This window comes from Xenopus laevis, chromosome 6S (genome assembly GCF_017654675.1).
Source record: "Xenopus laevis strain J_2021 chromosome 6S, Xenopus_laevis_v10.1, whole genome shotgun sequence".
Taxonomy (NCBI): domain Eukaryota; kingdom Metazoa; phylum Chordata; class Amphibia; order Anura; family Pipidae; genus Xenopus; species Xenopus laevis.
In genome coordinates, this window is record NC_054382.1 from 129574955 (window position 1) to 129602861 (window position 27907).

Here is a 27907-nt window from a genome sequence, read left to right on the forward strand (position 1 = left end):
CTTATCTCATATCGATCTGCTAAATTAGCAGTTGGGCTATCAAAGTGGCAGTTAGGCTATCAATGGCTAATTATCTCTGTTTTAACCAATTTCCAAAAGGGCTAGAAGGTTTATAAAATAATAATTTGGACTGAACGGCAGTTAGGAGCGGTTATGGGGAATAAAAATCTAAAACCTTGAAGACACAACCAACAAACCAACTACAGTATATTACTGTACACCACTTTGGCAGCTGTAAATGTACTACGAAAACGCTAATTCACAAAAATGCGAATTTTTGTCCTGGACTTCGAACGCCATCGTTACTTCGGCAGTACGAGCATTTCATTGCGAAGATGCGCTAGCGTTTATTTGTGCCTAGTGAAAATTCGCTACTGATCTTGCGCTTAGGTCAATTTCCATAGGGCGGTAAATTTAAAGTTGTATGGACGTCTTTATTATAAATGTTGCTGCAAATGGTTTAAGTTACAATTTTTATTACACAAGTCCAGGGAAGCTTAATAAAGACAAGAGAGTTAATATAAAGCCCTACACATGAGCCCACTGTAAAATGAATGTTCCACATGTTATGAAATGTCTAGAGAAAACCGGTTACTCAAAATGTAAGTCAGGACTTTTGCAGCCAATGCCGCTTAAAAAAAAGGAAAAGTCGCCTGCATTTTTGGAACTTTAATGCATTTTCGGCTCACAGGATATGATGTAAGTGACAGAAGATTGAGGAAGATCTGGTCTGAGGTGGCAAAGTCAACTCTGGCGAAAGAGGTAACGTTCAGTAAAATCCGAGTAACGAAAAGTCGCCTGGTGATAGAGTGCGAATGAACGCTATTCGTTCTCTAGCTAATTGGCGCATGCACCTGTTATTGAATTGGCGATGTCGCTGTGGGCGGCAACGCTGGTGAAAAGTCGATAGCGTTCACCCTTTAGTGAATCTGCTCCATTGAATTCAGCGGCAGTAGAAGAACTGACAATCTGTTGCTGTTTATGGAAACGCTTTCTAGCATAACTCCCTACATTGTATCTACTGACTCATGTCTTGATCTCTCTGGAGCAGGGAAGACACATCAGTATCCAAAGATGTTTAGTGTTCCATTAGCCTTCATTGTATAATGTTAGTGTAGCTTAAATTTGAGAACTATTAACCAGTTTGCCGTTCTTTTTTTACTTGAGTCATGATATCTTATTTTATAATTAACAGCCTTCATTTTTTTTAAAGGAGAACTAAAGCCTAACTAAAGAAGTAGGTAGAAAGGTTGTACATGATGTTTTGTGCTTCTGTACCAGCCCAAGGCAACCACAGCCCTTTAGCAGTAAAGATCTGTGTCTCCAAAGATGCCCCAGTAGCTCCCCATCTTCTTTTCTGCTGATTCACTGCACATGCTCTGTGCTGCTGTCACTTACTGAGCTTAGGGAGCCACTCACTATATACAGTACACATAGAATAGAAATGTCACAATATAAGGCTGATTAGTAATTAATACACATAATTACTACATGACAGCACAGAAACCAGTGCAATTAGCATCAGAATTTAATAATCAGCAAACCTGTAGCATCAGCTTATATTACAGCCAGGGAAGCTCATTTTCTGCTGGATAATTAGTGACGAGCCCTAAGCTTAGCTTCTCAACAGCCAATCAGAGCCCACTGAGCATGTGAGTGTCACAGACACTTTCCAAGATGGTGACCCCCTGTGACAAGTTTGAAGTCCTGGATCATTGCTGCTATTGACAAGCTCAAACTTTAGCCTCGTGCAATAAGTTCACTATATAAAATATGCCATTTTTTATCCATTTTTGCTTGCACTATCATATGGTGCCTATATGTTGTGCTGATACTTTATAGTAATCTTTAGGGGTTTACTTCCCCTTGGATTCAGCTAGGTTCTGCCAGAATTGGACAGAGATTTTGAATAGGGAATTTCGGGCAATGCAGTCTGTTGTAAATTAAGATGCGCCTTATTTGGGAAAGGCAATGTTTAGCTGAAGCATTGTCACAAGCATTGGAGTCAATGGACTATTTTTCTGCATTTTCTTCCAGCATAAACCCTCCCCCTCCCTCTTTTTTCTGTTGAAAGAAATTATAATAATGCTGTTACTTTTTCCCATGCAAAAAAAATTTTTTAGCACGGATTGGTGGAATTTTCACCGCTGTCAAAAATTTGAAGTTCACTCATCCATAGATGTGAGTGCAGTAATATACTGTTGTTAGTTGTGTCTTCAGGGTTTTACATTTTTATTCCCCTTAACTGCTCCTACCTGCCGGCCAGTCCAAATTATTATTTTATAATCCTACTAGCCGTTTTGGAAATTGGTTAGAATAGAGATAATTAGCTATTGATAGCCTAACTGCCACTTTGATAGCCCAACTGCCACTTTGATAGCAGCCATGTTGTGTCACTCGCATGCGCACAACGAGCAATTTGTGGCACATTTTTATTATGAGCATGCGAGTGACTAGACATGGCTGTTTGGACCTGGAGCTCCCCCCAGTGCAAGTAGCTTAGCGCTGTCGGGGGGCATTTTTTTAAAAAGAAAAACTACTGTTATCCCCGAACGGATAGTGGGCTCTATTATCCCGCACCTTTGGATGGGGATTACATTTTTACCCAACAGGTGCCCTTTAAGTCTACTAGAAAATCATATAAACATTAAATAAACCAAATAGGCTGGTTCTGCTTCCAATAAGGATTAATTATATATTAGTTGGGATCAAGTACAAGTGACTGTTTTATTATTACACAGAAAAAGGAAATCATTATTAAAAATGTGCATAATAGAGTCTATGGGAGACAGCCTTTCTGGAGATTTCTGGACAACTGGTTTCTGGATAACGGATCCCATACTTGTACCATACACATTTTATTTTGTTTTTTAAAAAGGTTTTAAATTCAAAAGAGCATAAGAGCTTATTCTAAAATAGTGTTTTTGTATCTACAGCCAGACTTTTTTTTTTTTTTTAGAATTGTACAGTTCTCTGTAAATAATTTTGCATGTGCCAGCGATTATCCAAGCCCTGCAACTTCACATGCGTGCAATAGTTGTTGTATTGAGTCTAAAACATATTTTAAACCAAAAACATTTTTCTGTGAATTTTTATTTTAGATGAAACTGTAAGTGCTTTCCTGTTTAAAAAAAAAAAAAAAGGAAAGAATCGGGAACATCTGCTTTGCTTTATTATTTTGAGCAGTTTCCAAGAATTTACTGTTGAATCTGCAGGTGAAGCAGCACCAGGTGGGAACTGGGGTCTCCTGAATCCGTGTATAGGGACCTTAGGATTGAAGTTAACCAAAATGGCCAAACATATGGGTGCATTTAGGGCTGCCATTATGTTATAGCCTTTTGCATGTTCCTACTGACACTCATATGCTTTGGTCTATAGAGTACAAATGGTCTATATCAGGGTCCCCAACCTTTTTCACCCGTGAGCAATATTCCCATGTAAAAAGAGTTGGGGAGAAACACAAGCATGAAAAATGTTCCTGGGTGATGCCAAATAAGGGTTGTGATTGGCTATTGGTAGCCCCTATGTGGACTGGCAGACTACAGGAGACTCTGTTTGGCAGAACATCTGGTTTTTATACAACCAACACTTGCTTCCAAGCCTGGTATTCAAAAATAAGCCCCTGCTTTGAGGCCACTGGGAGCAACATCCAAGGGATTGGTGAGCAACATGTTCCTCACGAGCTACTGGTTGGGGATCAATGGTCTATAGCAGGGGTCCCCAACCTTTTTTACCCACATTCAAATGTAAAAAGAGTTTGGGAGCAATATAAGCCTAAAAAAGTTCCTTGGGATGCCAAATAAGGGTTGTGATTGGCTATTTGGTAGCCTCTATGTGGATTGGCAGCCTACATGAGGCTCTGCTTGGCACAATACTTCGTTTTTATCAAATTAAAACTTAATTCGAAGCCTGGAATTAAAAAATTAGCACCAGGTTTGAGGACACTGAGAGCAACATGTTCCTCACAAGCTACTGGTTGGGGATCACTGGTCTATAGAGTACATAAGGGCTCAGGGGTCCCACCGGGTTACTAACCTCCGGGGGCCCCCACACACATGCGCAAACATTGGAGCACACGCCTGCACGCGAGCCCTGACGCACAGTGTGTGTGCGCACACCCTGGTGCACATACGCAAACTCAGGTGCGCATGCGTTACCAGAGCTGAAAATTCTTTTATTTCTGGGGGACGGGAGATCAGGGTTAGGGTGCCCAAAGATTGGGGGAGGGGGACTGGATCAGCGGGGGCCCACCGTGTTTTTTCCTGGTGTCCCGCCGGGCCAGTCCGACACAGAGTACATCTGATATTATTAAGTGACTTTTATTCCATTTGATCACTGCTGGGACGATGAACAAATTAGAGGCTAACTACATTTAATTTGTGTTATTAGCGCTTTCATAACCAATGTAATATCACAGGGTGTGAGAGTAGAGTATTGCATGGGGTCTGGTACCCGTGGAATTCCCTCAATGCGTTCGAAGGTTGGGCCAGATTAAATCTCATGTGCCCACTGTACGTGTGTCCTGCGGGAACCCAATCTGCTGCAGTGGGTGGGCTACAGCCAGGTGGAAATCCATGGGGTTGAGAGAAGAAGGGTAAGTGGGTCTGGGTCAGGCTTAGGGTAAGTAGCTACAGGTTGGGTGCGGGTTTCAAAAAACAGACCCATGGGGGTCTCTATGAGGAATAATAACATTGAGATCATCTTCCGCATCTTACGTAACATATTTTTATAACATATTTATATATAACTTTAAATATTTTAGATTTATATTTCATTAAAATAATCCTGGCAGAGTGTCCCCAGCCCTTCACAGTTTCTCATTAGTAACACATTGTTCTTGTAAAGAATGTTATTTTGACATTTCGTCTGGTGGTAAAATGATTGAAAGAACACGGTGGCCAACCAGCCAACATTTCAACAGAATATCCACTTTGTTAAGTGGTTCCAGTTTGAAGGAGCTGAGTTCTATTGTGTTACTGTGCTAATGTCATCATGCAGTTGGGCAACAGTTACGGAACATTGACGGGGTAATACAATAAATGTTGCTAAATAAATTGTCCTCACTGGTACTTAATAATACAGCTGGGTAAGACAGAAATATTAAAACTGAGCATTCTTTAGATTACACTCTACCTATACCTGTTCCTTAAAGGGATACTGTCACGGGAAAATATGTTGTTTTTTTTTATTCAAAATGCATCAGTTAATAGTGCTGATTCAGCAGAATTCTGCAATGAAATCAGTTTTTCAAAAGAACAAACAGATTTTTTTATATTTAATTTTGAAATATGACATGGGGCTAGACATATTGTCGGTTCACCAGGTGCCTCCAGTCATGTGACTTGTGCTCTGATAAACTTCAGTCACTCTTTACTGCTGCGCTGCAAGTTGGAGTGATATCACCCCCTCCCTTTCCTCCCCAGCAGTCTTAAGGTGGCCATACATACCCACATAAAATAAACAACAAATAAAATAACTTAAAGGGGTAATATGTTATAGAATGACCATTTCTAATCAAATATTCAATTGGTATTTTTTTTAATATTTTTAATTATATGCTTTGTTCCTCTGACTCTGTTCTAGCTTTCAAATGGGGGTCACTGACCCCATCTTAAAAACAACTGCTCTTTAAGGCTACACATTAATTGTTATTGCTACTTTTTCATTCCCTCTCCTATTCATATTCCAGTCTCTTACTCAAACCAATATATGGTTGCTAGGACCCTAGCAACTAGATTGCAGAAATTGCAAACTGGAGAGCTACTGAATAAAAATCTAAATATCTAAAAAAAAACACAAATGATAGCAAATAAAAAACAATTGCAAAATGTCAACCCCGATGTTTGTACCTGTGACCAGTTGAGTGGAATTTTTTTTTTTTTGGTGATTAACTTCATTATCGTGATGTTAGCTCATGATATTGAGTAGGTTCTATTTTATTTCATAAAAGCCATAGTATTTTTTTGGATTCACTTAAAGTTTAAAAATTCACCCTTCCACCTGAATTCAAACTCATAATCGTTTTAATGTACACAGGACAAAACAATAAATAATACGTTGTGAAAATGTCTCATTTTAACATTGTCACAAAAACTAGAAATGCCCCAGAAGCAAAGATTTATAATGGGATACATTCTCTTGTAGAATATGTTTATTACATAAAACTGCTTGTATCATTTCTTTAATATACACAACATTTCTGGACAACGAAAACACCCCGCACTATGCAAATGTTCTGAGCACATGCAGAGAGGACACAGTATGGTATTACCTTTTCGTATTGATTTTTTAAATGAGTGGCTGTATATGAAGACAGTTCAATGTATGTTTAAATGAGGATGATGGAGAGAGAGAGAGAATCATTTTATGGGAGAATCATGTAATTTATCAAGGAGATGGGTAGATACAGAGCTATTTTATTGTATAAAACGGAGGGTTGTTGGCTATAAGAAAGATAATGGATCCATATAAGGCCCAGCGTCAGACTGGGCAGGTGGGACACTGGGATAAAAACCTAGTGGACCCTGGTTCTTGTAGGTCCGAGTGCCTCAGGTCCACCGCCTGCTCTTTGGGCTCCAAACTCCACCCTTGATTAAAGGAAGCAGTAACAATCTAGCTTGGAGGCTGGCAGCATTTTTCACAGTTTGTAAGAAAAGGCTAGTGCATAGACCATTTTTTTATGGTGTATATTGAGGATGGACAGTTTGCTCTTCGAATGTTCCTGACTTACCTACTGTATAAACTGTGCTGGTGTTCATTTATGTATTTTGAGGTGGGTTAGAAATTCTCTTCTGTCTTAAAACATTTGCTAAGTATTACTTTAAGTCAGCAGTGTCCTAATGGGAGAGACTGACTCTTACCAGGTATAGTATGTCCTTTTCTTTATCTTTCACTGAGTCTTGGACATACTCAACGAGTCCACATGTGAGAGGCTTGGTATCCATCAGAATGCATCCGATTTTATGTCCATTGCTAGGCTCCATTGGGCCAAGATTAAGTTCATTTTAAACCACCTGGATTATTTTGTTTTGCATTTGAAAAGTCTTCATTCGTAATCTCCATAGGACTTGAAACTGTTTCTGTTGTTTACAGCAGATACAACTTGACTTTGGCGGTTCTTTTTCTTCTGAGCGTTGCTTGTTACCATAAAGGTGTCATCTCCAGCCAGTGAAATATAAGAGGCGATGCTTTGTCTGAGGCCATAGCTTAGGAACTTGTCATCTAAAGAGTTTTCTGGCTCCTCCATTGTCAGGGGGACCCTGAGAAGGAAAATAATATGACACTACTTGTTCGAAACAAAGATTTATTTTGAAAGGTAAAAGCCAAGTTCTTTGAGTAAAGCTATATTTGGAGTAAAAATTAATTTTCCAAAGCAAGCTTTTCATTTTCCTGGATTTAAACCTGCTGCATCAGCAAAGTCCTCCATCAAGCTTTACATTAAGTGGTTTTCAGGTTCGGGTACTTACCGTTTTGTACTCCAATCGAATGGCCGCCGTCTCCTCACAACGGGAGGGACTTGATGATTCAGAGCATCATTATGGTTTATGGACTGTTGGGTAAGGCAGGGACTTGTGAGGACGCAGCATAGACCATCTGCATTTTCTGAATACAAAAGATACAGTATTTTAATTGTATATAAATCAAGGTATAATGTGAGGCACCTTTTGCAAAATACTTCTTTTTACTTATTTCTTAAAAATGTACGATCATGAATTTACATATTAGCAATACCAGTTTAAGAAGAGGGATGCAGCATTTGGCAAATGTTTCATAGATGACTACCATGGTGCTCTTTAGAACATTTCATTGCTGGTTGGTTTGCTATGGGTAACTGCGCTAGTGCAGTGCACCAATTATGGCAAATGTGCCCAGTTATGTCCTGCCATTGCAGAATCATCAAGAATCATCAAGGGGCATAGTTATCTAGAGGTGAAGTCAAAGTTTGTCATGGGAATGCTCCTCAACCCTGTACACCAGTATATTCTTTTGGAGAGATGCTTTGATCATTTTTGAGTAGTATGTTCACCCATTAATAAATGTTCTACTTTTCAAAGTGATGTAACTGCTTTTGGACCATATAAACCTAAAACACAGATATATAGAATGCCTGATACTGAAAAAGGTCTCTTGGTGGGACCTACCTGAATAGTGGTTAACAAGGTGCTCAAGGCACTGGAATGTCAGCCTAGGGGAGATATAAAACCAGTTGTTTGGCAGACGGAAAATTCTGTAATGTTTCACTTGTCTGTGTTTGACAGATAAAGAATAAGATCCTGCAAAAAGATAATACAGAATTAGGATCATCATTCATGGTTAAAAACTTGAGACACAAAAACATTTGCTTTGTGAGGTTATCGCCTAGCATTCTCGTGTTGTGTTAAATGCTCTTAAACTTTGTATGCCTGATCATAATTGTCTTTTGTGCACCAAAAATGAAACTATAGTGAATGTGTCTTTTATGAAGATTGTACTGAATACCTGCTTTAAGGCACCCTGTCTAGTGTTCAGAACGTTGCACTGTATCTACAAGTGGAAGATATGTAAGATAACTCTCATGTTGGCTCTCATGCATTGGGCACCAGGGTGGAAGGCTCTGGTTTCATGATATAGTGACAGATTAACATTTGAATCATCACCAATATACAGTAAGGTATGTGAATAATTATTTCAGATTTGCAGAAAGCAATAAAGGCATAAACAAAACTGGAGGTCTGGTCTAGGCCAGTTGTAGACAACCTCAGGTATTACAGTTGTTGCAGAACTGTTGTAGTTTCAACAATCTGTTGAAAAGTGAAGTGTGTCTCTCCTGATATAGTAGCTGTGTAAGTCCAGTGATGCCTTCAAGTCAGCCCATATTTCATATTCCTCATCTCATGTCTCCTTATTGTACCTTTTTCAGTTTCACTTTGTCTGATCATGAATGATCCATTCTTTGAATCTGGCAGCTGCAAAAGTTCTTCTGATTTCTCTCTCCCAACTCCTTCAAAAAGCCAACTGCAAACAAATACAAGTTGTTTTTACAAGGGGCGTCTTAGGCGAGATCTATTTGACCTTCAATGATTTAGTTATGCCTTTACAATGTAACACATTCTATAAGTGGATATGGTCTATGGAAAGTAGTTTATCTGTGTGTGTGATGCTCATAGTTCACCTTCAATGATAATGATAGGAATGTGGGTCCGGCCTTTAACAAGTAGTTTTCATATTAACTTTATATCTTCAAGTGGAAGAAGCCAAGCAAATAATATGAGGTGTTTCTCATGTCTACCTATAGCTTCCACCTTCACAGACTTTATTATACACTGGTATGCATCCAAACAAAATGCATAACGGAGTTCGGCCCCTGGTTTGAGAATATACAGCTGGAAAGATGAACAAATTCATACAAATTATGATTTGTACAGTATACAAGTACTTACAGTGGGATAATATTTCATAACACAGATGGTTTGAAGAGTTACTTTAGGAGCCACTTCATCGCTTTTCCAGAAATTAAGCATTGGAAGGCAAATATTCTAAATGTAAAATATGTCCTAGACGTTTAGAACATCTTTAAGCATTTAAGGCTTTGACTGCCAAGGGTCGCTTTAAATTTTCCTTAACATTCTTATTTGAGTTAGAACAACATTTGTATTGCTTCTAATCCATAGTACAAGGAAAAGCCCTGATTGTCTACAACCATAACTTGCATAGTATTTTAATATTTTTAATATATTAGGCAACTGCCTCAATTAATTAGACATGTAGAATAGAACTCACATTGTTAGTCAAGTTGTAAATTTTACCCTTGAATGGTCTTTGCAATAAAGGACCATTAATGCAAGAATGTAAAGTATGTGCATTTATACACAGTGCTAGACCAAGACCACAAAGATGCCAAGAACAGTCCAAACAGATGTAGCTAGTGAGGACACCAACATAACACAAGGGAAGGGCACACATACAATGCGCTGTATCTTTCCCTTCTATGTTTGTGAAGCAGCCCGGGACAGATAGGCACTGACATTTAAGTGTGGTGCCCTCATAGTCCTTCTAGCTGGTTAGTGAAGATCCACCTACTGAAGTCATCAATGGCAGGGTAAATTTCAGCTTCCATGAATCCCTTTTCCATTGGATCAGGATCTTAAGGCTAATCTAATTATCGGTATTCTAGTGGATATACCAGTTCATCCCAATTCAGTTTCACTTGGTGGTGGCAGATGACCAAAAATGTTTGACATTATCCTCTCGCTTGATACCATCTAAGGATACAGATGGCGCAGTTCTTAGCATAACATTTGGCAAAGTATTCATTGAAAGGTAAACCATCAACACTCATTGTTTATATTTCCCAAACGGATCCCATGCATACTGTCATTTTGGGGAAAACCAAATTCAAACTGGCATAAAAGTGTTGACATATATTGGAAAGCATGTTTAAATGCCAACTATTAACCTTACCCGTGGTAGACCTTTGCCACGCATTTGGCCGGTATGTAGTTTTCTCTGCCTGTTCTTAATGACACGACTCTCCACCACCCTCCTTCGCTGTAAATAAACAAAGTTGAAACCTCTATCAATTCTTGTTTAATATTTCACGACTTGTACGGTATTAGACATGGGCTTTTACAACTAAATTCATGGTGCAATCAGATATTCAAAGACTTGTGTGCAGGACTTGACCTACTACCAATATATTCTATCCTGTGGAAAGATACACTAGTTATGTGATTCCATTGCTTCTCTTCTCATTTGTTAACCTACTGAACTTGAGCCATAGTGGAAAACCCAAGGCTGCTGTAATGAAATTCTGGTAGAGTAGAGAGTGCTGAGTGGCACAGTGTATAAATAAGATGGGCGGTTTCACTATGAATAAGAGATGGCTTTGCTTATTCTTATAAACTGCACATTATTTACATGTTTAAGAACAAATGCTACTTTAAAGGTTTCCATGATCTGATTCTTATGAGTCAACTATGATACGTTTTGATATGGTGAAAATATTAATAAAAAATTAGGTTTATTAAATCCAACGGAACCTTTCTCAAGGACAAACCTTGAGGAACCGAAAAGTCGGATTTAATGAACCTAATTTATTTATTTTCACCATATCAAAACGTTTGATTCTTCATGCAAATCCTGTGAGTGCCGGTACCAAGTGCAGTCCTATATATATATAAAAGTCCAGAGAAAGCACTCACGGCCATGACCATCAGCTGTGTATCAAAATATTTATTTTCGTGCATGGTGCATCAACGCGTTTTGGCTCACATGGAGCCATCGTCAGGATTCTGTGAGCCGAAACGCGTTGATGCACCATGCACGAAAATAAATATTTTGATACACAGCTGATGGTCATGGCCGTGAGTGCTTTCTCTGGACTTTTGTTGACTAATTTTGGTTAGCACCCGGCGAACAACTGGAAGATTGGTGAGTGCCGTTTCATTCGAGATATATATATATATATATATATATAACAAACAAGGGAAAGTTGTGCTCACCACTATTTTTTAAAACCATTAGGCGGGGGTGCAATGAGGGTGTGACCACAAAATACATATAGTCAACTACAAGAGGTCCTCTGCGCTCAACCCATTATCAATATATTTAAGACAGAGACATTTTGTGCAATACTATTAGCAGTATGCACAAAATGTCTCTGTCTTAAATATATTGATAATGGGTTGAGTGCAGAGGACCTCTTGTAGTTGACTATATATATATATGTATATATATATATATATGTATATATATATATAATCCGAATGAATTAGGAGCGCAAAACCAAAAGTGTGATCCGAATGCTGGGTGCCAGTCTGTAAACTTTTTATAAATATCTCCAATGGTGACGGCACTCCATAATCAGCAAAACTGGACAACTAGATATATATATATGTATATATATATATATATATATATATATATATATATATATATATATATATATATATATATATATATATATATATATATATATATAGTATTGCTCAGGCTGAAGAACATAGATCAGCTCACATATTCCACAAAAGCGATGACTTTGTTGCCTCTCTAAATGAATGATGTTGCAAGCTTTCAGGACACTGAGGTCCCTTGTTCAGGCTCAAGTTTGATCTTCTTAGTATGAGTGATTGTTAATCTCTATCACCAGCTCTCTTTAAATGACCTATTTTATTGTCTCTTTTGTATTCTGAAGAAGAGGAGCTTACAAAACACTTTGACCCACGTACGAACAATGATGCCACATAAACCCAAACGGTTTCCTGTTTCCTTCAGTCCAACTTTCTACATATAACAACGGAGTGTGAAGGGTTATATTGGTAATTCGATTCAAGAAGACAATTTGCGAACAATATCATGAACAATTATTGGCAGTCTAGGGAGAGTCCATAGCAGTAAAAATGCAGTAATTTAAAGAGCCCAGAAAGGGGTGTCTACTTGCAAAGAACTCATATGTATACTTGGAACCACGGGAAGGGATAACTGAGACAACAGGCAAGATTGTGTAGCTGCTCCTGCAAAGACATTACAAGGAACAATGAGACTTATTTCAAGTTTAGCTACTGAAGTTCATGTGGGCACCTTATTAATTAGCGCCATTAGCCTTGTATTGTTTCTATTGTTGCAGTTATCACTTTGCACTTTGTTTGAGCCCTGTGCGGTCATATCCCATCATCCTCAGCAATCCAACATGTAAGATATACTAGTCCTTTTGTTTTACAGGAATCAGTAAGGTGCGACTACCTTGCCCCGCAGAGCATATCATGTTGAGCCGTGAAATTTGCATTAGAAATCTTGTTTTTCACTAAACAAAGTAAGAACAGGAAGACGACTTTCCATTATCTGCTTCGCTTGCACTTTTAAATACAAGTAATGTCTCTTTCCTGTAAGAAACATTATGCAAGACCGTTCGGGCAAGATCTGACATTTAGAAAAATATAAAAACATATTTCTTGTTCCTCAAAAACATGTAAAGCAGTGTAGTTCCTGAAAAAGGAAAAACACAGGCACACAAAAGATGACTTTTAGTGTGTTAATAATATGAGGCAAAACAATCTGGGACCCTTTGTTTGTTTATGGTGGGGCTGTGTTTATAAAAAGGAAATGTTGGAGCCAGGCACTCGAATAGGTCACCCATGGATCGGATAAATGTTGAGTAAAAAAGAAAATGTTATTTGTATAAACAACTCATGCCCACCCATCATCCATGGGTGACCCATTCAAGTGCCTTGCTCCAACATTTTGTTTCCTGATATATGGTGTGTCCACTCCCTTGAGCTGAGGGCCTGGGGCAGGAGCACCTGTGCCACCTATTCAATTTGGTGAGTTGATGAATTTGCGACGTTTGATGCTTATATAAAAAAAACAGAGTAGGAATAGTTATCCTTTATCTGAAAGCTCTTTAGGCTTCATGTGCAAAATAAACCATTTTCCTTCCTTCTAATTTTTGGGCAGAAAAGTTGCCCACCCCATTTGTTCAAGCCCCTCCCTTAACACAAAGGCTTCATATATGGTTGTAGTGAGTGATCCCACTACAGTTCCATGGATGTCCAAGAAAATAAGCAATCAATATCAGAATTCAAGCTCATTGGCGTTCAGGTTGGAGGTCCCTCCTCTATTTTTGTGGGACAGCCCCCCCCCTCCCCAATTTATGAACCAGCAATGAACTGGTAGATCGCATTATCTTTCATATCTTTTGGGAACCATTGCTCCCACGAGATTTAGTTTAAAGGGGTTGAGTTAACTTTTAGTATGATGTAGACCGTGATATTCCGAGACAATTTGCAAACGGTTTTTATTTTTGGTTTTTGAGTTATTTAGCTTTTTATTCAGCTGTTTCCCATGTCAGCAAGCTGGTTGTTAGGGTCCAAAGTAACCAAGTAAGAACAATAAAAATAAATATTGAAGACCAATTGAAAGGTTTCTTAGCATTGGTCATCCTATAACAAAATAAAAGTTAACTTAGAGGTGAACCACCCCTTTAACCCCAACCATTATGCTCAATTACAATTTACCAGTTGATAGTCTACACACATCTAAGTCCTTGTCCTAAGATCTTTGTAACTGGATTCCCCTTATCCCAGCTACTGTAAAATCCATCCATTTTGTCTGTACGTGTGCCCTTTGTTATGTTCACATCCAGAGGTTGAATTTGTTGGTTCTTCGCAGATCCTTCATTGCTGAGTAAACTGTAACAATGACTCATATTTCTGACTCATATTCCTCAACTCATATTCCTCAAAAAATGTCTTCATAGACTAAGGATCTCCTGCCTCTTTCGAAATCAGTTTATAGAGTTCATTTTGGGACTTTTTGTTATTGTTATTTCCTTTTTTTATGACTTCTCAGAATAAATAAGGCAATCATCTGACTGGTTGCTTTTAAATACCAGGGCCTGTTATTACATACCCCCCAGGTCCTTACTGCATTTTTGACTTTCTTTTTATAGTTAAACAACCCAAACACTCATGTTTTTTTCCTGCATTCTTTTCTGCTTTATTGAATGTAATACCCTTCCAGTCTTATGGCTAAACATCCAATGAGATGTCAAAATGATATCAATATAATTGGTTTGGTTTTGGCTTAGTTTACGGGATCATATCAAGAGGTCAGTATCTTCTATGATGGTGTAGGAAGGTATTGGACAAAGGTGTTGAAATGAACGTCATTGTTACAAAATGATCACACACAGTTCTAATAATATACATTTTTCACCTGTTCTAGCCTATTGACAGTTTTATTAATAGGCCCCTCTCCATGTACCCTACCCTGAGTCACTAGAAAAAACAATTATTTAACACCCTTTCTACTGCTTCAATGACCTCACTTCAATGGTGAAGTGACTAACGCGGGCAAAGATTTGCCAGCGTGACGTCATTTTGGTACTTCACCAATTTACTAACGACCGCAGGCATAACTTTGCTAGCGAAGGAGATTCTAGTGGTACTTTGCTCTCTAACGCCTGGCGAATTTGCGCTCTAGCGAATGGAGATAACTACGAAAAATTTACTAAGATGCAGTTTTTACTGAACGTTACCTCTTGCGCAAGACTTGCCTTCGCCACCTCAGACCATAGGACTTCCTAAAAAAATTGCTGAAAAGTCCCAAAAAACGCAGGCGTCTTTTCCTTTTTCAGGGTGATAGCTGAAAAAGAGCGTACCGTATATACTCGAGTATAAGCCGAGTTTTTCAGCCCCCAAAATATGCTGAAAAACTCTACCTCGGCTTATACTCAGGTCAAGCGCAAAAACGGTCGCCGGCGTCTAAGAATAGTCGCTGGCGCCTAAGAATAGTCTCCGGCGTTCAAGAATAGTCTCCAAGAATATTCGCCGACGTCCAAGAATGGTCGCCGGCATCCAAAAACGAGACGCCGGCACCTCCAATGGGAGCAGAAACCCTCAATTTTTTGATTGAAACTTACCAGAAGCTGCTGCATTTCTCACCCTAGGCTTATACTCGAGTCAATAAGCTTTCCCAGTTTTTGGAGGTAAAATTAGGTACCTCGGCTTATAATCGGGACGGCTTATACTCGAGTAAATACGGTACTTTTTTTTGGGTTAACCGGCTTCCCCCCTACATTTCCTAACATACAGCACATATATTTATTTTATTAAGGTTTCCTGAACTTGTGTAATGTATTTGCTGCAACATATACGTCCATTCAACTTTAACTTCCCGCCGTATGCAAATTAGGCATGCTTTGCTTGCCGCAGTAACGCTAGCGCAACTTCGCCAGCGTTCAGCGCCATGGACGCAATTTTGGATTTTAGTGAATTAGCATTGTCCTGGCGAAGTGTTGCGATACGAGCAAAGCAGTCGGCGAATTTTCGGAGGTTAGTAAATTTGCCCCTATGCCTCTTCTTTACTTGTTCTACACTGACAAATGTAGCTCTGAACCATGCTTTTTGCTTAGTCCACCATCCCTTTACCAGACAGAAATAGTGCAGAAGGTAAAATATACATCAATAATGGCAGCAACTGTTGAATCCATTGCACTCCAGGCATTTGCCCCTCTGGTATATGAACAATTTTTGAGCTGAAATGCCTTTTGCTTTAATGGCAGCTTTCAATCTATTCTCTGAAATGCTTGTCGCACCACCGGCCTTAGAAGAACAAGTGGATCATGGGTAAAATCTGCATCAATTCTTGTTACTTTAAGTTGATTTTAATTGAACATAAAAGGCAAATACTTACTCAGAAATAACACGTAGTTTTTCTCCAAAATGGAAAATTGGCTCACTCACGTCAGGGGAAGGGTAGTTACAAAGTACTGCTAGAAACTCACTGTCTGACACTGGGAGATACAAACAGATAAGCAAAACAACCAATCAGAATAGATCTGTTATCTTTTCCTCCAGCTCTATCATTATTACCAGTTGTCTTCTTTATCATATGGTTCTTGCAGGAAGATAACAATGTGGGCATTGATGGGATCTGTAGTCTTAGACTATGGTCATGGGTCTGTGGGCTATTTCATACGTCTGCTTATATTTAACACACTGCATATGTCAAGATAAGATCATGTGTCTAGACTTAACGCAGATAAGACCCTACGAAACATATTATATGTGCGAACCGTACATCCTTGTATTGCTGATTGTGGCTGGTTTAGAGATCAGGCAGCTTTGAAAATGTCATATCCTGATGCCCCATTGGCCAGTATATTGTCCATGGACAGACGAGGAATTAAATAGGGGCCACAGCTCTTGATCGGGCCCATGTATGTCCTCATTTACTGAATGCAATCACATGATATTGCAGGACATTCTATCCTTGAGATGCACCAATGGTTGGGCAGTAAGGTAATAAAATGGCCAAACTGCTTCCTGCTTATTAATAGTTTTCATATCTAGATATCTTAATAAATGAAATACCAGCACACAGGGACTTGTGTCTTCAATTATTGTATCAAGATACGTGTGTGTGCCGTTCCCCATTGGGACCCTTTTCAAGTTATTTTTTTTTTAAAATCTATAGATACTGTATATATCCAAAATGTGTGGTTAGGGATGTGGCATGTTACAGATGCTGTTTTTAGAGAAATGTGGAAAAATACTGCACGCGGCCACCAAAGTCTTTGTTCTGTGCTGCCACATCCTTAGTGCACATTCTCTCTGGACTGGTCTGCACGCAACAAAAAGCCCCGTAACTTAGAGACTGGTTAATTTAGCATAATGATCATAGACTGACAATGAGCCTTGTTCCAGGTTTTCAGGTTTTTCCCTCGTACTATGGTATGTGTCACCTGGTTGCACCGTTTGTCCTACAGAAGTAATATTACTGGTAACTGTGCAGGTCACATGGATTCTTAATGCTGTAGTAGAACCCGGTGGACTAGAACAGTCTTTCACTCTTTCAATTGTTTTAAGTATAAAATGTGCAAGAATTTAAGATCTTTTGACCAGGCACAATTGAGTCACACTATGGGGTATATTTATCAAAGAGTGAAGTTAATAGTGAAGTTCCGCCACTAGAGTGAAATTCCGCCGCTCTCCATTCATTTCTATGGGATTTTTATAGGTGTATTTATCAAAGGGTGAACTTTCACTTTCACCCATTGATAAATACGCCTTTCAAAATCCCATAGAAATGAATTGAGAGCTGCGGAATTTCACTCTAGTGGCGGAACTTCACTCTTTGATAAATTTACCCCTATATGGGCAAAATGGGACCTCTCCTGCCTGTCTAATATCTCTTTCCAATACTCAGGCTATTAATGTAAAGTTACCTTTTACCTTCTTCTGATGTTTAAACATTGTTTGTGGAATTCCATCCATATATATGTGGCTCTGAGATCAAGTCTGCCTTGCACGGACATTCCAGTGCACACAACAGTTGGGTTGAGATTAGAGCTTTGTGCAGCCCAGTCAAGTTCTTCAACTCCCATCTCCAAAAAGCCATTATGTATGAACCTTACTTTGTATATTCTGGGGTAGGCCCATTAACAAAATGTTGTCACAAAATATTAAGCACAACATTGTCAAGAATGCCATTGTGTGATTATAGTGGTGCCATTGTCAACAATGATGGTTGTGCCTTAAATAGACAATTTTAAATAATTAGAAAAGGCGCATTAATTTAGTAGACTGCAGCAATATTCTTTTTAAAAAAAATGTCTACTGGAAACCTTTCACTTGGCGCAATAAGAAACTTTGATGACCATAGGGTATGAAGGGATTAAAGGAGACAATGATGTGTAATTGGAATGATACAACTGGTACATACCTGTTTGGCATGAAACAATGTTATCTGGGGGTGCAGCTGAATTTTTTACAATGTTTCCCATTTCCAGTTATATTTCCCGTGTATCAATTCTATAATTAAAAAAAAAGAAATATGGTTTTAGACTCTTACATGCATCAACGGTCAATTTAGCAAAATGTATCTCAACCTTTGGCTACACCAAAGAGGCCCATCAGTGGTTGTGGTATGTCCTCAAACAAAACAGCCCAACCTATGGCCATTGAGCTGTTAAAGTTCAATTCCCAACATCCCACAATTGCCATTGGAAGCTGACAGTGGTACATCAACTACAGCTGAAGGGTCGTAGGTTGGGCAATAAAGATCCTAAGCCATATTGTTGCCTTTTGCTCTGCTGTTGACCTTTCTGTTGACAATATAAGATTTCACACTAATTGTAAGACTCACACAAACCATTACAGATATGTGAACATGGAAAATATCAGGCCCAGGTCACTTTAAGGGCCCAGGTCACTTTAAAGGAACAGCAACACCAAAAAATGTATGTGTTTTAAAGGAAAGACAATATAATATAGTGGTGCCCTGCACTGGTAAAACTGGTGTGTTTACTTGAGAAACTGTACTATAGTTTATATAAACAAGCTGCTGTGTAGCCATGGGGGCAGCCATTCAAGCACAGGATACACAGTAGATAATAGATAAGTACTACTATAGTTTATATAAACAAGCTGCTGTGTAGCCATGGGGGCAGTTATTCAAGCACAGGATACACAGTAGATAACAGATAAGTACTACTATAGTTTATATAAACAAGCTGCTGTGTAGCCATGGGGGCAGCCATTCAAGCACAGGATACACAGTAGATAACAGATAAGTACTACTATAGTTTATATAAACAAGCTAAGCTGCTGTGTAGCCATGGGGCAGTCATTCAAGCACAGGATACACAGTAGATAACGGATAAGTTCTGAAGAATCCCATTGTATACTACAGAGCTTATCTGTTATCTTCTGTGTATCCTGTGCCTTTTTCAGCTTTAAATCGCTGCCCCCATGGCTACACAGCAGCTTGTTTATATAAACTATAGTAGTACTTATCTGTTATCTACTGTGTATCCTGTGCTTGAATGGCTGCCCCCATGGCTACACAGCAGCTTGTTTATATAAACTATAGTAGTACTTATCTGTTATCTACTGTGTATCCTGTGCTTGAATGGCTGCCCCCATGGCTACACGGCAGCTTGTTTATATAAACTATAGTAGTACTTATCTATTATCTACTGTGTATCCTGTGCTTGAATGGCTGCCCCCATGGCTACACGGCAGCTTGTTTATATAAACTATAGTAGTACTTATCTGTTATCTACTGTGTATCCTGTGCTTGAATGGCTGCCCCCATGGCTACACGGCAGCTTGTTTATATAAACTATAGTAGTACTTATCTATTATCTACTGTGTATCCTGTGCTTGAATGGCTGCCCCCATGGCTACACGGCAGCTTGTTTATATAAACTATAGTAGTACTTATCTATTATCTACTGTGTATCCTGTGCTTGAATGGCTGCCCCCATGGCTACACAGTAGCTTGTTTATATAAACTATAGTTGTTTTTCTGAAGCAAACACACCAGTATAACAAGTGCAGCACAACAGTACATTATATTTTCATTAGTTTAGGACACTTTTTATTTTAGCAGTCTCAGTTCCCTCACTTAGCTTGGGGGTATTTACATAGATATGAAACTTACTTTACATTTTTTTTTTTTATCATTTCTCTTTTCCATTGAGTTGTTCTGTAATGAATAACCACACTATGTGTCTCCTTCCCTAAAGCTGCCATTCTAGAAATGGGTCCTGCACTTAACTGACAACCATAGGGCTGCAATTCCAACCCAAAAGGGGGGACATTACTTCTTACTGTGTCATCTAGTTTTCTTATCCTTCTGAACAATGCTTCCCTCCTGAACTATATTCCATATAGTCCACTGATTTCTATGTGAATTCCATGCTGAAAGTCTTTTCTGATATTCTTTATTTTATTTAGACCTTTAGATTAATCACCCTCCTTAGAAAAGTTTTATTTTATTAATTTGCTTGTATAGACTTGTGATCTAAACAGTACAACCTCCCTTTTCCTGATACTCATATGTAACAGGCTGTAACTACAGCATTGCTGTAAGGCAAGGACACCCAGAAAAGCTTTATTAGGAAATGTTAGTGGTCAATGTAAGCAATGGATTATGAGAAACCAGGGTGTAACTATAGCACAAGGAGGCCCAGAAAGAAGTTTTTAGTAGGAAATGTGGGTTCAAGTCAGGCACGAGTCAAGGGATTATGAGAAACCACAGTGTAACTATAGGACATTGCTCTAAGACAAGGAGGCCCAGAAAGAAGATTTTTAGTAGGAAATGTGGGTTCAAGTCAGGCACGAGTCAAGGGGTTAAGAGAAACCACAGTGTAACTATAGGACATTGGGAGTCCCAGAAAGAAGCATTGAGTAGGAAATGTGGGTTCAATTGAAGCATGAGTCAATGGATTATGAGAAACCAGGGTATAACTATAGGACATTGCTCTAAGACAAGGAGGCCCAGAAAGAAGATTTTTAGTAGGAAATGTGGGGTCGATTCAGGCACGAGTCAAGGGGTTATGAGAAAACAGCATATCGAGTTAATGGGATTTGTTCCCTGCCACAGCTAGTAGTCGCACTGTGTAGGAAACATTTTACTGGTTGCAATACTGTATAGGTCATATGTATTTTCATTTCCTCCTTCTGTTTCGGTTAATGAGTATAGAACCACATTGCTTTCATCAAAATAATTGCTCCTGATTTAATAAAGACAACATGCGGAAATCCTCAAATACACTGCACTTAGGTCAAGCCGCTAGGTCTGATGAAGTTTCTACATGAGTCTTCATTGGGGTTGTTCTCTCTGTCGCCAAGCTCCACTGATACTGTATCACTGCTTATATCCAGAGAAGGTCTGATGAGTTTTGGCAACTTTCATGCAGTATTACTGTCTTTGCCCTGGCCACAGATATGTAGGGGATTATGGGTAACATTTGTGCACTTTTGTCAGGGCCTTATGTTAAAGGGGTAGTTCACCAACACTTTTTCGTTTGTTTACAAGAAATAAAGACTTTTTCCAACTATCTTCTAGTTGTGACCATTTTACTAATACTGAGGTATTAAGTTTAATTTTTCACATTCTTATGTCTTTCTGAAGCAGCTGTGGAAGAGAAGGGTCACTGACTAATGTACTGATACATTACTTGATACATTTTTATCTTTGTCCCTGCTGAGTAGAATCCCTGAGTTTCATTAAAGGCCGTAAGTAGAATTGATACAAGAGTTGCTGATGTTCTACAGATGATATGCTGGACAATAATCTTCACATCTTTTTGGAAAAAGGGTAAAAAATAAAAGATGGAAGGCAATTGAAATAAATCAATATTTCATGTGAACAATCTAAAAATGACTACACTGAAAACAAAAACCAGCTTTCAAGGTAAACAACCCCCTAAAATACATTTTTATGTCCTCTATTCTAGAGGAATATCATCAATGGACCTGTACTGGAAACCAAGTCTTTCACTTAATATTGGGGCTTCAGAACTCAATGGTTGTGCTCTTGATGTTATTCCCTGGTGGTGGTCTTTTCTTTTTTGGGTTCATGCCCCACTGTGTTTGGTCAAGTCCCCTCCATTGCTGACAAGGTTACAGATACAGGCATTGTAACAGTCATCCTGCTATAGTTCCAAGAATATCTGGCTCAGAGATTAAGCCTAATAGATATTCGTAGCACTGAAAACATTGCCACCTTGTCTATTAATTATCCAGTGATAATCAATCTGCCTCAACCCCATTGTGTAGTCTTCTCCTTTGCTCTGTTCCTTTTTTTAACAAAGTGCTATCTTGCACAAAGAAGGAAGTTGGCCTGTATCTTGCATCAGTTTCCATTGCCTTCTATGCACAATAGGAAGCTAAAGAAGTGCAGCGACAAGGCTCAGAAACTGTTATTTTACTTGATCTGCATGTGAAAACTTAAAGAAATTTGCCCTATTTTAAAGTGATGCAAGTAGGCAGAGCTGCTAGACTGACAGCTAACCACTTCAATGTAGTGGCTTCTGGGATGGTGGAATCCTATATTACCATCTCACGACTAACACCTGTGCCCAACACATGTACCGTATCTCTCCCCCGGATCAGCACCTGTGGGTCTTAGGTGCCAGTTAAAGATTTAAAATCAAAACAGAAAAGTGAACAATTCATACAGGGTCAGACTGGGCTGACAGGACACCTGGAAAAACCAACCCTTGTGGGCCCCATGTTCCCAGACCTGCTCCACACAGCCTACACTCCAAAAACTCCACCCTCGCCTAACGCACACCAGTACGCGCTGCCAGGGAGGGCGGCAGGGGATGTAGAGGGACAGAACTGGATTTATGGCTGGGGAGTGGGGCAAGTGCCTTGATCCGCCAGCCCTCGTGGGCCCTGTTGGCTCAGACCCACTCCACATAGCCTGACCTCCACCCCACCGCCTTATAGAAGAAATAACCAGCACATGTAGGTGCGGGGGGGCTGGGGCGGCAGAGTGGGATTTGCGGCTCGGAAAGGGGATGAGTTGGCAGCCCTGGTGGGCCCAGACTCTCCCAGCCCGACACTGATTGAGTATCACAAACAAATTGAGGTCAACAGAAAAATATCTTATAATTCTTTCTTAGCACCATTGATGTTGCATTTCAACATTGTTTTCTGTGCTTTACAGTAGGGCTACCTAGTTGTTCATGAACAAATCCTCACTATCCGTTTACCCAAACCAATATAAGTGACTGACTGGGGGTATGAAAATCATAAAATTAAAACAAAAAAAACTCCCTTTTGGTATTCAGTGTGGCTCTGTACGGTGGGTTTTGGCCTGTAAGAGGAAGTTGGTACAAGGATGGGGCTCTTGCCACGATTTGTGGTTCTGCCTTTCAATTTGCTTTCTAACGGGGTGTTGAAAGGTGTAGTTTACTCTCCATACTCAAAGAATTTACCAGAATAAAACTTCTGATATGCATCAGTTTGGTTACATATTAGTAGGCCAAGTTTCTAGCACTCAAAATCACTTGCACTTGACAAAAAATAATAATACTATTTGTTTTGCTGCTTTCCTGACAAAATAACTGGTACACCAGCAATTTATTTCTTGCAAATTTCGATCAGTGAACTAACATGAAAATCCGCAAATTGGATTTGTAATTGTTCGAAGCCGACGGGAATGTTTCTAACTTGAGTTTTTTTGCACCGGAAACAATTCAGAAGAAAAAAGTGGAAAACAATATTGTGATTTCTCATACAGAAGATGAACTAAGAACTAAGGATCAAGTTGTGGTCGGAATCTTTGGGGAAGAAGAACTTTAGCTTAAAGTTGATCATGTATGTATTTGTTGCACTTTTGTTGCAGACAGTTTTCACAACCTGGGAATAAGATTCCTGAGTGTTAACACAAAATAAATCATTTGACCAAATAGCGAAACAAATTACGACCCTTCTTTAGATATTCAGGTTTGATCTCAAACAACCTCAAATGATTATAAGTGCCATGTCATTTCAGGTTTGACTTGACAAACGATTCTGTCAAATGCAAATCTTGCAAAAAGTGCAGAGTCTTATGAACCAAATCATAGATTTGTGTAATGTCTGTGTCCCCAATAAAACTAGTGGCATATGTCACGTTTTGACTTCTACTGCCATCCAGAAGAAAACAGTAGTTGCAGAACTCCCGTGTCCACTTGGGCTTTGTCCGTTACCATCGATTGTGCATCAGCCAGGGTGTTTTGCATTAAATAATGGTGACATACAGTTGCACTTTATTCACCACTGACCACTGCAATTTTCCACTGGATGACAGTGATGAATGTAATGCCCCTTATCTTAATAGCCTCATGGTCCTCAACAACCCCAACCTGAGCCTGACCCAATCACTAAATAAAATAAAACTATTGCTGTATCTAGCCTACAAAGATGAGGGGAAAAAGCAGAAAACACTGAATTTAAGTTGACAATTTGTAGATTTTTAAAATCTTAGTCTGGCCCAAAATAGATTAGAAATGGCAACCCCACCTCATACCCCAAAGACAACCATCTCTACCATAGACAAGATTTTGGAGTAGGAGGCCCAAAACCTGAACATCAAAGTGAGTCAACTAATATTGCATATTCTACTACAAGCATGGGATCTATTTTACAGAAACATGTTATCCCAAAAGCTCCAAAATACAGTAACATGTAGTGCCATTTACTATAGTGTATTTTACTGAATTGTTGTTTCCTTGTAATAATAATAAATTACCTTGTATTTGATGGTAATTACTCATAAATTCAAGTTGGTCGCAAAAGAATACCAAAGTTTTTTTAATATTTAATTGTTTTTTGTAGCCTTAGGGTAGTGGCAGATAAGAAAATTTGTTGCCCACGTTTTTTTTTTTTACGTGGCTGCAGGCGACAAATCTCCTGAAAATGCCTCTCCTTTGCCGGTAATTGAAATCACTGGTGATATGTCCAACTTATCACTAAACTGCCTGAAGTTGCCTCCATAGGAAACGTTGGGCAATTTAGCGATAAGTTTGACATATCACCAGCAATTTCAATTACGGTAATGGTGAGGCATTTCCTGGAGATTGCTCGTTGCGACAAATCTTCCCGTATTGGTCTGATTATCTGAAGAGAAATGCAATAGGTCTTCTAGAAGGAAGGAAGATGTTAGCCCAACAAACTGTGCCATCACAAGTTACTATACTTTGGGAAAAATAAATCCCAGAATGCTTACTTGATTCCATTGACAGTTTCCCCATAGTTTTTTTGTAGTATCCATGCTTAGCAAATGCTTATTCCATACTTCAAGGAAATAAGTGTAAATGTGTCATTTTCACAGAATGGTACATTCCCAGCTGTTAATTAGTAACAAAGAACAAACAGACTGCAGAGATTATATAGTTTCTCCAGGTTTGATGTTGGAAGGACCCACTGTTATCCCCCCCCCCACCCCTTTGCTGCCTGGTAGGGAGATGGAACACATGGTGATATCTCTATGTTGACACAGAAAAAGATCCAAGGATTGCTTCTCATAATAATAATTAATGGTAATTATCAACAGAAACTGCTTCTGCCCATGTTTCTTTTTCAGGCAATCATTTTAGGGACGTTCCCTCATCATCAACTACCACCTGTCAGTTTGGAAAGGAAACATCCTAAGATAATCATTCATTTGTCAACATGATCAATAAAGATAACAACAATAATCTTAGAATGAACCAACAACAAGCGACGTATTCCCCTGATGAAGCTGCAGATACAGTGGAAACTAAGTAGGGTGGCATAGGTGGACCAAGCTCAGTTGCAAGGTCGGAACTAGGTGCCACAGATCCCAACATTGCTAGACAGTAGCAGGAATTAGGACACAGGTTCGAAAATATTAGTTGGAACAAAATGAATGGCATCCATTAGACTTCATCCTTTTTTTACATCTTCCAAGTGCCCCCCTGAGCCATTTGGGGTAGAATTGCTTGGCTTGTTCCATTTTATTGACTGAATTTTTCTGGTTGGTCCGTTGTAACTAGACTAGACGATACAATGACTATCATATCTGGAATTTTTGAAATTAATATTTATTTCCTGTTGCTATATTTTGTATAACTCCAGATCATATTATGTGCAATATTATTTCATCTTTGCCTTGCCAGTATGGAATTCTAAGGTTTTGCCTGCCTGTTGGGGATCACTGATCCAGGCACCTAGAAAGTAGCCAATTGTGCCGGTACGGTTAATATCCGCTTTTAAAAATCATGTTACCCTGTACAGTTTTAATAAAAATCTACTGTATGGAATGGTCTTTATCCAAGAGTTGGCATAGAGTGCTCATTAGTGCTTCAAGCACCTGAAACGCTCTAATTCTAGGTCATTTTTGGATTTGAGTTTTCCAGTAACTGTCTGCAACATTAAGGGGCCGATTCACTAAAGGTCGAATATCGAGGGTTAATTATTCCTCGATATTTGACTAGGAATTAAAATCCTTCGACTTTGAATATCGAAGTCGAAGGATTTAGCGCAAATACTGCGATCGTACGATCGAAGGATTATTCCTTTGGTCAAACGATTAAATCCTTCGAATCAAACGATTCGAAGGATTTTAATCCAACGATCGAAGGAATATCCTTCGATCAAAAAAAGTTAGGCAAGCCTATGGGGACCTTCCCCATAGGCTAACATTGACTTAGGTAGCTTTTAGCTGCCGAAGTAGGGGGTCGAAGTTTTTTTTAAAGAGACAGTACTTCGACTATCGAATAGTCGAACGATTTTTAGTTTAAATCCTTCGATTCGAAGGTCGAAGTAGCCCATTCGATGGTCGAAGTAGCCCATTCGATGGTCGAAGTAGCCCAAAAAATACTTCGAAATTCGAAGTTTTTTTACTTCGAATCCTTCACTCGAATTTAGTGAATCAGCCCCTTAGAAGGCTTTGAATATCCTTGCTAAAAATATAATTAGAAGTCAATGTGAAGGAGTTCTACCATAGAGTCTTGCAGATTCTCCAAAACAGCAATCCAGACTTGCAAATACAATTGCTCTGGTCACTCTCCATGGTACACAGCCCTCAGAAGGAAATGAACTCAAGAGTTATGATGTCCTCGTACAATAAATACAACTGGAAGCCCTTACCTGAGAATGTGTTGGTTTATGCCATTGCTGTAAGGTGCTCGGAGGGGCCCAGGCTTTATGATGGAGTGTTATCTGCCCCCAGACAGAAAGTGACAGAAGAGAACGTCCGTGTTTAGTTATATACACACAGAGGAAGTGTGCGGCTCATGCTGCAACTGCCGTTTTTGCCTCACTGTGTGACTTTGACAAGGAGAACTTGCACAGCTCTTGTGAAGGAAACAGGTTCCTGTTTATAGAAGGCGTCTATCAACGCCAAAATAACTGTAAAAATAGCATTTCACTTATCTAAGAAGGAACTAAAGTGCTGTTATCCACCCCAAATCTCTAATAATTCAATATATAATTTAATATATACATTTTATCAAAGCACATATTATAGAGCAGCTTATTCCTCCCCCTGTAGCTCAGGAGTCCCCGACCTGTTTTTACCCATGAGCCACATTCAAATGAAAAGCTGGAGAGCAACAGAAAGGAGAAGTAAACCTTTAAAATAAGTGAATGTAAAATTGATGAGGGGGCTATTCTAAGCACTTAAGTGGCAGATTTATCAAGGGTCGAATTTCTAATTTGAAAAACTTCGAAATTCGAATTCAAAAAAGACCAGCCAAAGTTAAATCGAAGTTTGGTTTTATTTTGGCCGAATTGGTTCATTTTTGATCGAATAGGTCAGTTTTTGATCGAATTCAAATCGTACGAATCGAAGTAATAGCGCATCCGAATAGTACGATTCAAAGTTTTTTCCGGCAGTCCACCAATTGACTCCAAATGGGTTCTAGGAGGTCTCCCATTGGCTAAAACAGCAATTCAGCAGGTTTTAGATGGCGAATGGTCAAAGTCGAATTTTTAAAGAGACAGTACGTGATTTTGGACAATTCCCTAGTCGAAGTACAATTAGCTCGAAATTCAAATTTTTCTTTGACCTATCATACATCTGCCCCTATAAATGTTAATTGAAAAGTGAACAAACCCTTTAAAGAGACATGAGGGCAGATTCACTAAAGGGGCGAAGCCTCAATTCGCCAGCATTACCGCCC

The 27907-nt window shown here is 39.1% G+C and overlaps 1 protein-coding gene across 1 annotated transcript; it reads right to left on the reverse strand.

Moving 5' to 3' along the window:
- Positions 1–6136: 6136 nt before the first annotated feature.
- On the reverse strand, positions 6137–26945 carry sla.S (Src like adaptor S homeolog). Its single transcript, NM_001094041.1, is given in 8 exon segments — positions 6137–7259; positions 7467–7602; positions 8142–8273; positions 8891–8994; positions 10441–10527; positions 16171–16270; positions 18202–18290; positions 26874–26945. Coding segments are annotated over 7 exon segments (834 nt in total). The 5' UTR covers positions 18263–18290; positions 26874–26945; the 3' UTR covers positions 6137–7045.
- Positions 26946–27907: the final 962 nt, after the last annotated feature.